The sequence below is a fragment of the Elephantulus edwardii genome, unplaced genomic scaffold, assembly GCF_000299155.1.
Source record: "Elephantulus edwardii isolate Elephantulus edwardi_28Jun2011 unplaced genomic scaffold, EleEdw1.0 scaffold00094, whole genome shotgun sequence".
Taxonomy (NCBI): domain Eukaryota; kingdom Metazoa; phylum Chordata; class Mammalia; order Macroscelidea; family Macroscelididae; genus Elephantulus; species Elephantulus edwardii.
Window position 1 is genome coordinate 9,189,852 of NW_006399844.1, and position 14,287 is coordinate 9,204,138.

General features: G+C 38.3%; 1 protein-coding gene across 1 annotated transcript in view; it reads left to right on the plus strand.

Annotated features, from left to right (window-relative positions):
- The window catches only part of EFCAB5 (EF-hand calcium binding domain 5), a 114,698-nt gene that overhangs the window by 40,519 nt on the left and 59,892 nt on the right, over positions 1-14,287 (plus strand). The window contains exons 3-5 of the mRNA XM_006891079.1: positions 4,265-4,313; positions 8,098-8,168; positions 13,606-13,761. Coding sequence (XP_006891141.1) covers positions 4,265-4,313; positions 8,098-8,168; positions 13,606-13,761 — 276 coding nt within the window. The remainder of the gene's footprint in view (positions 1-4,264; positions 4,314-8,097; positions 8,169-13,605; positions 13,762-14,287) is intronic.

Genomic DNA, 14,287 nt, shown 5'->3' on the forward strand with positions numbered 1-14,287 from the left:
AGTGTCAGAGACAGTGCACAGGACAGATTGGCACAGGACAGAGAGGAGTTTAGGGCTGTTGTACATAGGGTCGCTATGAGTCGCAAGCGACTCGATGGCACATAACTACAACAACAACAAATCTCAAAAGAGAGCAGCAAAACATGTCAATAGTCACTGATTCCTGAAGCTACTTAATGGGCTCTGGTGATGGCAATTAGTTTAGCTTGTTAGACAGAGATAGCTTTGAGGAGATTAGTGGTCAAGAATTTTAATAGAGGTTGTGATAGGGTATCTAGCCTGATAATGAGATCCTATTTTAGATAAGAACAATCTACAAACCAAACCAGGAATATCTAAAGAGATTCCTTTAAAATGTCTTTGAGAAGTCTAAAGTTGTTCAAATATCATTTGACCCACCAATTCCACTACTGGGAATATGTTGTTTGTTGTTGTTATGTGCCGTCGAGTCGCTTGCGACTCATAGCGACCCTATGTACAACAGCCCTAAACTCCTCTCTGTCCTGTGCCAATCTGTCCTGTGCACTGTCTCTGACACTCCCATCCCAATTATCCCAGTCACTGAATCAATCCACCTCAAAGAGGGCCTTCCTCTCCTGTGCTGTCCCTCCACCCTCCCAAGCATGATGTCCCTCTCTAAGGACCGGTCTCTCCTCACAACATGTCCAAAGTATGTTAGATGGAGCCTCAGAATCCTTGCCTCCAAGGAGCCACCCGGTTTAACCCTTTCCAGGACAAATCTGTTTGTTTTCCTAGCAGTCCATGGTATTCTCAATACTCTTCTCCAGCACCACAGCTCAAAGGCATCAATTCTCCTTCTATCCTCCTTGGTCATTGTCCAACTGATTGCGAAGACCATGGCCTGTATCAGACGCACCTTAGTCTCCAGAAAGACACCATTGCTCTTCAGTACTTTGGAGAGGTCCCTAACAGCAGACTTTCCCATGGCAATGCGCCTTTTAATTTCCTGGCTGCTGGTGCCAAGACTGTTGACTATGGAGCCAAGCAAACTAAAGCTGTGTACAATCTCAATCTCTTCACCATCCATCCTGATGCTGCCAATTGGTCCAGTGGTGAGAATCTTTGTCTTCTTGACATTGAGCCTCAGTCCATATTGTAGGCTGCAGTCCTTGACACTCTGCAGCAGGCGCTTCAGGTCCTCTTCAGTTTCAGCAAGCAGGGTTGTGTCATCCGCATAACGCAGATTGTTGATAAATCATCCACCAATCTTGACCCCACATTTCTCCTCATAGAGCCCAGCCTCCCGGATAATCTGTTCTGCATATAGGTTGAAAAGGTATGGAGATAGAATGCATACTGGGAATATACCCTAAAGAAACCAGAACTTCCACCCAAGCAGATAAATGCACACCCATGTTTATTGCTACTTTGTTCACAATAGCAAAGAGCTGGAAACAACCCAAATGCCCATCAACAAACAAATGGTTAGAGAAGCTGTGGTATATTCACACAATGGAATAAATATTATGCAACACTGAAAAACAAAGAACTCATGAACTATTATATTAAATGGGTGACCATGGAGGACATTATGCTGAGTGAAATATCTCAGTCACAAAAAGACAAATACTGCATAATAGCACTGTTATAAAACAGGACTGACATGGGGGCCAGGGGGAGGGAACAAAAGAAGGGATAAATAATGTACACGGCATTGAAACAAGAGGGAGAGAACTGTATGAAAGGAATATATGATAAGGTATTATTGACATGACAAGAATCCATGCATGACATGACAGAGCTGCATAATAAAGTGGTCTGGGGGGCTGTATAACAATAAAAGAACTTTTTTTTCCAAAGAAAAAAGGAAACTTGGGGGAAGAGGGGCAGGGAGGAAAATGTGCAACAATGAATGAATGGAAATCCAAGTTCTTTATACACTTTCATTAAAATCTCAATTAGAAAATATTTATAGAAAAAGAAGTTGTTCAGTTATGTTCATGCAATTGTGCCTAGGGTGTTTTTTATTGTTAGATTCAGGAACAAGTATGGCAGGACTTAAAGAAGCCACAGAATGTAGTCTAATATTAGATTCAGTCAGAAGGAAAATTTCAGAAGAATTGAGCCAACTGTTGGAGAGATGTTGAGTCAGAATAGTGTTAAATATGGGAACTACAGCATTGACTATGTAAATATCCAAAAAGCTCTCCCCATTCTGCATAATCAGTGCCTTCTACCTATATGGTAGCTGCAGCTACTGGTCAGAGACAAGGAAAGTACCCTTTGGCTATAGGGTCAAATGAAAGCTATATTAGCCTGTAAGTCTTTGACATCCCTTGTAATTCTGTATCAGAATACAAAAAAAAGTTTCCAGAAACTTCATGTACAAATCAGGAAAAAGATATAGTAGGAAAACTGAGTATTGGTATGTTATAAGAACATTTTTCAATTTATTTATAGCTTCCTGACAATGTTGTTAAGTGCTGTTGAGGCAGAAGCAACCCGTAGCTGCTGACCCTACAGGGGCTTTTCAGAGACTATAAAATTGTTATGAGAGGAGACTGATCATCTTTGTCTCTTGGAGAAACTTATGAATTTGAACTACCTCTGGGTTGGCAGCATAACTCCATGCCCACTGAGCCATCAGAACTCCCTGGCTTCCTGAAAATCTGGTGCAATTTGAAAAGAATCTGGTTTGAAGAATTTTTTAACTATTTATATAGGGGTTGAGCTAACAAGGAGAAATGAAGAAAGCAATACAGTAGCCATGAAGTTGCAGAAACTTAAATAATTATTTCTTACTCTTAGATGTTGCTTCTAGGTGCCATCAAGTCAGTTCTGGCTCATAATGACCCTGCGTACAACAGAATGACACACTGCCCAATTCTATACCATCCTTAGAACCCGTGCTGTACTTGAACCATTGTTGCTCCTTTCATTTGGAATCATAGAAATAATATTGGCAGAGGGGAAACAATTTAAATTGTCTATGGTTTCATCTTACTTGGATTCACAATCAATACCATTTGTATCAGCAAGTCAAGAAATCAAAACCTCTACTGCACAGGGAAAATCTGCTGTCAAGGACCTCTCCAAAGTCCTATGGAGCAATGATGTCAGTTTAAAGACTACAGTGTGTTTGACTCAAACCATGACTTTTCAATCACATCTAAGAGTGGGACAATGAATAAAGATGACAGAAGAATTGATGCCTTTGAGTTGTGGTGCTAAAGAAGAATATGGACTATCTCATGGGCTGTCAAAAGAACAAACAAATATATCTTGGAGAAATTGCAACCAAAGTTACCTTAGAAGCAAGGATGGAGAAGCTTTTATGTCACATCCTTTGGGCATGTTATTTGAAGGAGCTATTTCTTGGAAAGGAGCATCGTGCTTGGAAAGGTACAAGCTCAGTAAAAGAGAAGACTCTCAACAATATGACTGACACAATGACTGCAGCAATGGGCTCAAGTGTGTCAGAGATGATGAGGACATCACAGAGTTCAGATCCATTGTTTATGGGGTCATACTGTAAGTCAAAATTCAACTTGATGGCAAATAACAACATATATTTAATAGGGAGTTCTGGTGGCCTAAGGAGCTAGATGGTCTAGCTATAAGGAGTCGCACTGCCAACCAAACGGTAAGCTGTTCAAATCTACCAATTGCTCCACACAAGAGAGAGGAGACGTTTCCTATCTTGCAACGTACAGCCTGTGAAAAACCGCTGGAGGTGTGTGTGTGTGTGAAGACACACACACACACACACACACACACACACACACTCTCTCTTAATGGAAAGCTAAAACTGTTGTTTATCTTTAGAAACTACAACAGCTAGATGTTTTAACAAAATTATACTGCCAACAATAAAATTCTGGGAATTTTAGGATCTTAGTAAAAAATCAACATATTGTAACAATTTAAACTTATTCTTAAATTTCAAAGGGAATCTTCAATTTCAATCAGCATGGTAAATTTGAGGAAAAAAAATAAGTGGACAACTCAATAAATCCTTGAGACATTACCATATCATTAAACTTTTGATTCTTTTAAGTAAAAACAAAGAAATATTATTTCTCAGAGTGTACAGGAAAAAAATAACGACACATAAAGTTCGATTACACTGAAATTTGTAGCATCCAGATTAATATTGGAAATCACTAAGTGAAGTTTGGGGACCACTGGAAATCTAAGGATAACAATGCAGTTTTACAAGGGCAATAGGTACCTTTTAATCTAAAAGGGGTAGTTAGTGTGGCAATTGAAGCATAGTTTGTGATCTCTTTTCTCCGATTTACAGATTCAGAATGCGCTTTCTGATTTTTTCAAAACTTCAGAGTTCTGCCTTGGTAAGTCTTCCTATTAGTGTTTCTACTTTTCTCCCTTTCTTTTATTTCCTTTTTTCTTTCTTTTTTGAGAAGGATGGTGAAGGAGGAAGAAGGGGCTGGCTGAATTCAAATGAAGAGCCAACATTGTGAGAAAAAATGTGCAAGCTCTTAAGTTAAGCTCTTCTGTTGTTTCCAGATGGAGACAGAAGAAAAGTAGAGAAGTAATCAGTGATTCATAATCCTAAAATGTCCCCATTTTATTACAAATATTCTGAATTGCTCCTTTACTATCCTTTACATTTCTATAAAATATTCCCTACATATGTGGTTAACTTTGAGAACGATGGGAATCCCAGAACACCTGATTGTGCTCATGGAAAATCTATACCTGGATCAGTAAGCAGATGTCAGAACAGAGCAAGGAAACACTGCACGGTTCAAAATCAGGTAAGGCATGCATCAGGGATGCATCCTGTCTCCATACCTTTTCAATCCCTTTGTGGAACAGATCATTTAGGAGGCTGGATTTTATGAGAAGGAATGTGGCATTAGGTTTGGAGGAAAACTCATCAACAACCTGCATTATGCAGATGGCAAAGCCTAGCTTGTTGAAACTGAGGAGGATCAGAAGTGTTTGCTCCAAAAAAGTAAAAAAAAAACCAACAGCAGTCTTTAATATGGACTGAAATTTAACACCAAGAAGACAAAAATTTTCACCACAAGGCCAAGTGGCAGCACCATTTTAGATGGAGAAAAGATTGAGATAGTTAGCAATTTCAGCTTGCTTGGCTCCACAATCAACACTCTTGCTTGGCACTAGTAGTAAAGAAATTAAAAAGAAAATTTTCATTAGAAAAATGGGCTTTCAGGTACCTCTCTAAAGACCTAAAAAGCAATGACGTCAGTCTGGAGACTAAGGTGGGCCTGATCCAGCCCATCCAAGGTCTTTTCAATTGCTTGCTATCCATCAGAAAGCTGGACAATGAATAAGAATGACAGAAGAGTTGATGCCTTTGAGTTGTGCTGCTGTAAAAGAGTGTTGAAATACATGAACCCAAGAAAACAGAGATGTCTGTCTTGGAGAGGACAGACCAAGTTGCTGCTTTTTGGAGGCAAGGATTTTGAAGTTCAGTCTCACATACTTAGGGCATGTTGCCAGAAGGGACCAGTTCTTGGAGAAGAACATCATGCTTAGAAGGATGGAGGGACAGAATAAGTAAGGAAGACCTGGGATGTGGTGGCTTGCATAGTAACTGGGGTAATACAGTACCCTACTCTTGCCTCTTGTCACTATGACAGCACAGACTCACTGAAGGAGAAGTACACTCAAATGAAGGACCTCAGATTTTGATGCTTTTGTTTTCAGAAAGATTTTCCATTTGAAATTCATTGAAAAATCATGACTGTTGCATAAAGTACCAAAGTTTTATTCTTGAGCTTTACATGAGCCACATTTGCCTAATTGATTTTTTCATACCATTTGCATTACATTGTTAGCAAGGGATTGACTTGAAGTTCATTTTCAGCTTTCTTAACATAAAATATGCTTCTCACCTTCCTGATCACTTCTTCTCAAACATGATTTATGCCTTATTGGAATATTTTCTCCCATCTGTTTCCAGCCTGTCCAAAACCTGTAATTCTTTATAGTTAGTTCAACCTCAATTCTTCATTCAGAAAAAAAAAATCCTTGAAATTATTTTTTTCCTTTACTTTCAGATAAGTGGTTTAGAAAGAACAAGTTTACAATCCTCTGTTTGGGATTCTGATATACAGAGATTCTAAACCACCCCAGTTGACAGTAATTAGACTCCCTGTCTTCTAAAATTCTCTGTATTTTAGAGTTACTGTCATCAATTTGATCTTGTATAGATAATTCTTTAAAAGAGTCCACTACTCAAGGTGAACATTTATTGTTGTTGTTGTTAGATGCCACCCAGTCAACTCAACAACAACCTTGCCTGATTCCATGCTATCCTCATAATCTCTGCCATGTTACCATCTCTATGTCAATTCATCTGTAGTTTAAAGATGACTTCAGGAAGTAAGTTTCCATTTAGGGCTTAAATAGAATCCTGGGTCACTAGACTAAGTAGTTCCCACAGTCCTAATGAGTCCCAGAAAGGTTGGTTGTCATGATTTGCTGTTTGTATGTATATATTGTTTAGATCTTTTCTTGACATAATGTTGTTGTTGTTGATTGCCATCTAATCGAGCATGACTCATAGCAACCCTATGAACAAAAGACCTGAATCCTGTCTATAAACATCATTGTTTCTCAAAGTTCATAGAGTTTCCAGAGGCATGCTGTTTAGGAAGTGGATGCCACTCCTGCTTCCTGATATATATTATTGTTGTTGTTGTTGTTGTTAAGTGCTGTCAAGTCGTAGATGACTCATAGCAACCCTATGAAGGAAAGACCTGAACATTTGTATGACTTTCATCTTTTCTCCAAGTTCATAGAGTTTCCGGAGGCAAGCTGTTTCAGAAGGGGATGCCACTCCTGCTTCCAAACTTTTAACTGGGGAGCTCCACTAAACACTGTCCACCATGGGTAACCATTATTGCATTTGACACAGCAGTATCACAGTGTTTGGCGTCACAGCAAACACAAGTTACCTCTGTATAGCAAATGGACAAAAGAGTGCTATACCGCTTAGAAGAATGCTTGACCAAAAACAATTAAAACCAGGCCTGAGTGCCACAGATTAAAATCACCCACCTTTAGCTTGGTAGCTTCACTTTCTTTTTTTAAAAATTATTATTAAATTTTATTAGTTTTAATGAACATTTACAGAGATTTTGGGTTTTCATTCATTCATTGTTGCACTGTTTTCTCTACCCTCCTCCCCAGTTCGTTCTTCTTTCCCCCCATGTCTGTTTTAATTGTCCAATTGCCACAGTGCTTGTCAAAGCCAGTTCTGATTAATCTCCTTTGTCAGTGTGTCCTTTGCCATTCCCTATCACTCCTCCCTGAGAGAGACTTCACCCTGATTCATAAGGAAAAGGGGATGGCGTATTCTCTTAGCTACTTCCTGCTGAAAAGGGACGCTGTGGGTTTCAGGGTGAAGATCTTCTCTCACTACCCTAAAGGGTCCCTTTGGCAGTAGGAAACACATAGACTATTATGGAGAATGATTTTGGAATTTAGATGCACTGTTATCAATTGTGCTTAGCCGTACATGTTCATATCCTTGAAGATGTATCATGGAAGTGTTGCAGGTAGCTTCACTTTCTGTCCACTAGGTCGATATTGTTGTTGTTAAGTGTCGTCGAGTCATAGACGACTTATAGTGACCCTGTGAATGAAAGACCTGAACACTTGTATAATCTTCATTGTTTCTCCATGTTCTTAGAGTTTCTGGATATAGAGTATCAATATATTGTTGCCTTCAGGAAACATCAAAAAGAAAAGAAAAATTTTTAAAGCAAAGTTTACAGCAGTGTGTTTTAGAACCTATTAGCATACATGAACAAACTAACACAAATTATTTGTTAGTCTTATGTTATTAATGTACAAATATATTTGTTTTGTCCTAAATGGGTCAGTAAAAATGTTGTAGGTTCAGTCTTTCTACTAATTGAGTTATTCAGTTAAATAAACATTAGTAAAAATAATTATTTTTTAGTAGTTGAAATGGTACCCAGTGTATCATCTATTTTATGGTAAACACTGATGAACATTAGCTAATAAATAATTTTATTACTTTTTTAAAAGCTGTATATTGTGAAAATAAAATACATTTTATGTTTTGAATATATTGTAACGGTATTAACTCCCAAATAATCTTTATTTCAGAATTAGAATCACGTTGCCAGCAGTTGGAGATTACTGACTCAATGGAGCAAAGATTTGATAAAAATGAATTTACTAAGGTAAGAAGTTACATTTTTAATTATTGAAATCTATTTTACCTCTTTCAGTTGTCTTTTAGTGTGAAAGTATGAAAACTTTCCACTGTCATCTTCCGGTCAGACCAAAAAATGAAAAAAGCCTTTTATAGTAAATGAAAAGGAGCCTTGGTGACTCAGTGATCAAAGCACTTGACTGTTAACCAAAAGAACACTAGTTTGAACCAGCCAGCTGCTTCAAGGGAGAAAGATGTCACAATCTTCATCTGTAAAGATTCACAACCTTAAGAGCCAGTGGGACAGAGCTCTGGTGGCCTAGTTCGTAGGAAGCTGTGCTGCTAACACAAAGGTGACATCTCTCTAGCAGCTTGAATCCACCAGGAAGAGAGGCAGCATCTCTTCCTGTGTGATTTAAAGCACTGAAAAACCTCTGGAGAGTCAGGGATGAACTCGTTCTGACTTGACAGTAATGAGAGAGTAGTGAGTGAGTAGAGCTACCGTGAGTTGGAACTGAGTCAATAACAATGAGTTATGGTTTTGTACTAAGAAATGAGCATGTTAACTCATTAATCTTACATCAAGGAAACAAAAATTCTCACCACCGGGCCAATAGGCAGCATCAAGATAGCTGGAGGTAAGATTGAAGTTGCTAAGGATTTAATTTTGCTCAGATCCACAGTCCACACCCTTCGCACCAGCAGTCAAGAAATCAAAAGACAAGTTTGCATTGGGGAAATCTGCTGTCAAGCACCTCTCCAGAGTGCTGAAGAGAAACAATGTCAGTCTAATACACTATTGAACCCATCCTTCTCAGTCTACCCCCAACCCCGAGGTCAATCCTGTTTTACGACGGTACCACTGTGCAGTATTTGTCCTTTTGTGACTGAGATATTTCACTCAGCATAATGTCCTCCAGGGTCACCCATTTTGAATAATATTGCATGAGTTCCTTGTTTTTCAGTGCAGCATAGTATTCCATTGTGTGAATATACCACAGCTCTTTTAGTCATTCGTTGATGGGCACTTAGGTTGTTTCCAACTCCTTGCTATTGTGAACAAAACCGCGATAAACATGACTGTGCATGCATCTGCTTGGATGTCAGTTATGGTCTCTTCAGGGTATATTCCCAGTAGTGGAATTGCTGGGTGGAATGGTATCTCTGTTTGCAACTTTTTGAGAAAGTGCCATACAGTCTTCTACAGTGGTTGCACCATTTTACACTCCTAGCAACAGTGAATAAGGGTTCCAGTTTCTCCACAACCTCGCCAGCATTTGTTGCTTGCTGTTCTGTTAAATTTTGCTATTCTGACTGGGGTGAGATGATATCTCATAGTTGTTTTGATTTGTATCTCTCTTACAGCTAGGGATTTTGAACATTTCTTCATGCTTGTTAGCTATCTGAATGTCTTCTTTGGTGAAGGGTCTGTTCATATCCTGTGCCCATTTTTCTATTGGATTATTTTCCTTTATCTTGTTTTGGTGCTCAAGTATTTTATAAATTCTGGATATAAGTCCCTTATCTGATATGTCATTACCAAATACTTTTTCCCAGTCTGTGGCTTCCCTTTTTACCCTGTTGGAGAAGTTTTTGGATGTGCATAGGGATTTGATTCTTAGAAGATCCCATTCACCTATTTTTTGTTCACTACACCATTTTTAATCTTGCTTAATCCATTGCAATGGTCTTAGAGAATGCAGAAAATACTCATGATTATGGGGTCTATTATAGAAATAACAGGTTACAATTCTGGTTGGAAACACTAAGTTTACAACTCCTAAATCCTCTTCATCTAGGTATAGGTTTCATACAAGCACAAATAAGTGTTCTAGAATTCTCAGTCCTCTCATTGTTAGCCTTCATTTGTTATGATCCACATAGTCAAATGTCTTTGTATAGTCAATAAAATACAAATATACATTTTTCTGGTCTTCTATGTTTTCTGCCAGGATAAATCTGACTTAAGCAATGATATCCCTGGTGCCACAGCCTCTTCTAAATCCTGCTTGCACATCTGGCAGTTTTTAAGTACTGCTTTAGCCATATTTGAATGATCCTCAGCAGTGTTTTACTTTCATGTGATATTAATAATGCTTAATAATTTCCACATTTTGTTGAATCATCTCTATTGGAAATAGGAACAAACATGTATCTCTTCCAGTTGGCCAGGCCACTGTCCTCCAAATTTCCTAGACTGGTGAGCATGTCCAGAGCTGCCTCTGTCGTTTGAAAAATTTCAATTGGTATCCCATTGATTCCTGGAGCCTTATTCCGCCCCCCCCCCCCAATGCCTTCAGTGCAGCTTGAATTTCTTCCTTCATTACCACTGGCTCTTGATCATTTAGTACTTCCTGAAATACCTCCTAAAATATTGCATCTCGAGGTTTGAATTTGCTTTGTCTTTTCAAACTGCCCTTTGAAATCTTCTGTTTAGCTCTTTTAGTTCTATAGACATGGAGATACAAAATACACATGTAGATATAGGCAGATAGAATCAGTGCTAAGTCATAACGAACTCATAGCTGAACTTTCCTTGAGTTTCCAAAGCTCTAAATTACACAGGAGGATCTTGACCTTCTTTTTCTCTCAGAAATGTTAGTGGGTTCTTTCTGCAATAGAGACTCAGCCTTTGGGCTCCTTACAGACTAGACCATTAGAGCTCCCTAAATACAGATATTACTATAGATATATCCCATTTTCTCCTTTATTTGTGTGGGCACTTATGGTATGTTATATAGTTTTAATACATGACTTGGCTATTTAAGAGGTAAGAATTAGTTTTCCTGACATTCCCCACTTTCTGAGATGTAAATAGCACACATTCAGACATTTTCACTATAGGCAGCTATTCTAAAACAGAAACAAAAAAAGTATTTTTTGTATCAAAATACTTACAAATGTTTCATTATCTGATCAACAAATCATTGGGTCATTCTGTATGCACAAAAGCAGCACATAGAATACTTGGTTTATAAAAATTCGACCTTAAGGCCAATTTATCAGCATTTAGTTAAGGAAACTGGAAGAATGTCTGATTGTAAATGGTGGGCTTAAAGACAAGATATTACACACAGATGCCACCCAGTGGAGGTACTATGCCAAGCAATTAACCTTGTTTACAATGAGCCACTATGATTAGCAGTTGGAAGGGAGAATGTTTGGCGAAAAGTCATTGACCAATAATTAATGTGGAAGGAAAGTAGCAGAGAATATGAATGTTTATACACATACCTTTTTGTGAGTATCATTTTCTTAGTGTATTTGTTTTCCAATGGATAAATGAGCAAGTGATAATTTTTCTGGTAGGTGCTGTGTGGTCAGCTTTGACCGATAACAATTTACGTGCATTAGCCCATTTTCGCAGTCACTGTGTCAATCCATCTTATTCAGGGTCTTCCTCTTTCATTGACCTTCTGCTTTTCCACGTATGATGTCTTTTTCCTGATCACCTGCTCAAAGTATGTGAAATGAAGTCTAGTCATCCTTGCTTCTAAAGAGCACTCTGGATTTATTTTTTCCAAAGCAGATGTTTTTGTTCTTTCCGTAATCAATAATATATTCCATATTCTTGGACAATATAGTAATTTAAAGACATCAATTCTTTATGGTCTTCCTTATTTATTCTCCAACTTTCACATGATGTCCTAGGTAACAATATTTCTCTTATTTTTTGTCTATTTCATTCTTGTAAATAAAGACCAAAGGTAGCTATTTCAGAATTTTTATAACTGCATCTTAGTTACTCATTGTTCAGTTAATACTATGCTAGAAGTAGGGTCAAATTGAAATTGTATTTCTTATCTTTAAAGACACAATACTGCCATGTTGTATGTGTATGCAGGTGTTTCTAATCTGTTTGTATAAACTCCTAGATGGAGCCCCAGAGAGGTGATGAGAAGGGAAGAATAAAAATATAAGCAAATTAAGAGCTAAAGAAAAAAAATAAAAAGCAACTAACAGATACAAAATAAAAATTATAGTCATCACTGTGCAGAGATAAGCAGTTAAGTAAAAGTCATGATATTTTCAGCTATTTCTTACATATCTGAAAGTTGGACAATGAATAAGAAAGACTGAAGGGGAATTGATTCTCTTGAATTATACTGTTGGCAAAGAGTACTGAATATCCCATGGACTGCCAAGAGAGCAAACAATCTGTCTCAGAGGAAGCACAACCAGAATGTTCCTTAGAAGCAAGGATAATGAGACTCTCCTACTTAGGGCATATGACCAGGAGGGACCAGTCCTTGGAAAAAGGCATCATGCTGGGAAAGGCAGAAGGTCTGTGAAAGCCAGAAAAGACTCTCACTGAGATGGACGACACTGGTGAATTTGAACCGTTAGAGAGGCATGGCCTTTGGATTAGCAATAAAACTCTCTAATCACTCAGCCCTCTATTGTTCATCAACAGGAGAAAATAATTTCCATGACATTTGTTTACATGTGCTTAATTGGTTTCAAGAATTTAAGTTCACTTTTCTCATCTAGCACATAAAGCTAACTTGTCTAAGTACAGCTTAATAGTTCACTTAACTCACAGGGCAAGTTGGCTCCGACTCATAGTGACTCTCCATCAGGTTTCCAGGGCTGTAACTCACAATGGGAGCACACTGTGCATCTCCCTCTTGAGGAGCTGCTGATACATTAGAATCGTCAGAGATCCTTGGCCTTTGAGTTAGCTGAGCAACTTCTACCATGAACTATTCCACCAGAGCTCCCTAATAGCTCTTAAATCAGTCTAAGGGATCGTTTCAAGATTGATGGCAACTAGTTGCCATACATTCCTTAGAATGTATATTTTCATTTTTTCTGTTTTTACAAGAGACTCTAGCAAAATTCTGTAATTGTATTTGCTTGGCAATTGATGTTGTTATTTTAATGTCATACATCTCATACTTACAGAATACTAACACTGCTCATCAGAAGACTTTAGATATAGAATGTTGTTGTATCTCTTGGAGAAAGGTTCAGGTTAATTCTTGATGAAGTATTGTTCCCACAGTCAGAAAACTCAGATGGCTTTGAGGTCAAGTCTCATTATAAAACAGGATGATTGTTCTCATGGACCAGTAATTTTTTATGCATTAGAGGATTGAGTCATGATATTGGTGAGGAAATGTAAATTAAGCATTAACTATAAAGAGTTTTATCTAAATGGTAACAAAATACTGTTCTGTACCATTGATTCAAAACCGACCCAGAGCTGAGCCTCCAGCAGGTTTTCAGACGCGGTAAATCACACAGGAGTTATCTCTTTTTCTCCTGAGGAATGGCTGGTGGATTTTAACTACATGTCTTTGGGTTGGTTGTAAAACTCCTTACATCAGGCCATCAGATCTCCCTAACAAGAGCTCGCTCACTCATTCACTATGTTTAGGTATAAGTGTTAAATCCTTGGGAAAAACTCTAAAATACACTATTTAGAGTAAATTATTTTATCCTCTTCCTCCCCCCCCCCCCAGTACATCTCTTCACACATCTCAGACTTTAAAAGTGAAATGTTTGAGGAACTTCTGCAGCACCTTTGCCACTGTGCAAGTGAATTTCGGGAGCTCATAAAAGCTGACATGCGGAGGCAGATGTTTATTGAGCTCTTCCTGTATTGTGACCATGGAAAGGTGGGTTAAAACTCAAAAAAGTCTCACAGTGTGTGGGTGAAAGATTGATTTTAGGTTTGGCGAAGGGAATATTAATTTCCAATCTCTTCCAGACTGTTGTTATGTGCCATCGAGTCTCCTGCAACGAATTCATAGTGACCCTCTGTAAAACAGCCCTAAACCCTGCTCTGTCCCTTGCCAATCTTATTGTCTCCAACACTCCTATCCCCATTACCCCAGTGAGTGAATCAATCCATCTCATCAAGGGTCTTCCTCTCCTGCGCTGTCCTCCACCCTCCCAAGCATGACGTCCCTCTCCAAGAACCGATCCCGCCTTGCAACAGGTCCAAAGTATATCCAGACTGAAACTCAAAAGAAATTAACTCAGTGCAGAAAAAAGGACATGCAAAGCAAAATCTACACATTTTTATTTTCATATTCAAATCTGAGCCATGATACAAAAAGATGTATGCATATCCATGTCTATTGCAGCATTAGTCACAAAAACAAAGAGGTAGACGGAGACCAAGTGCCCATCAACAAATGA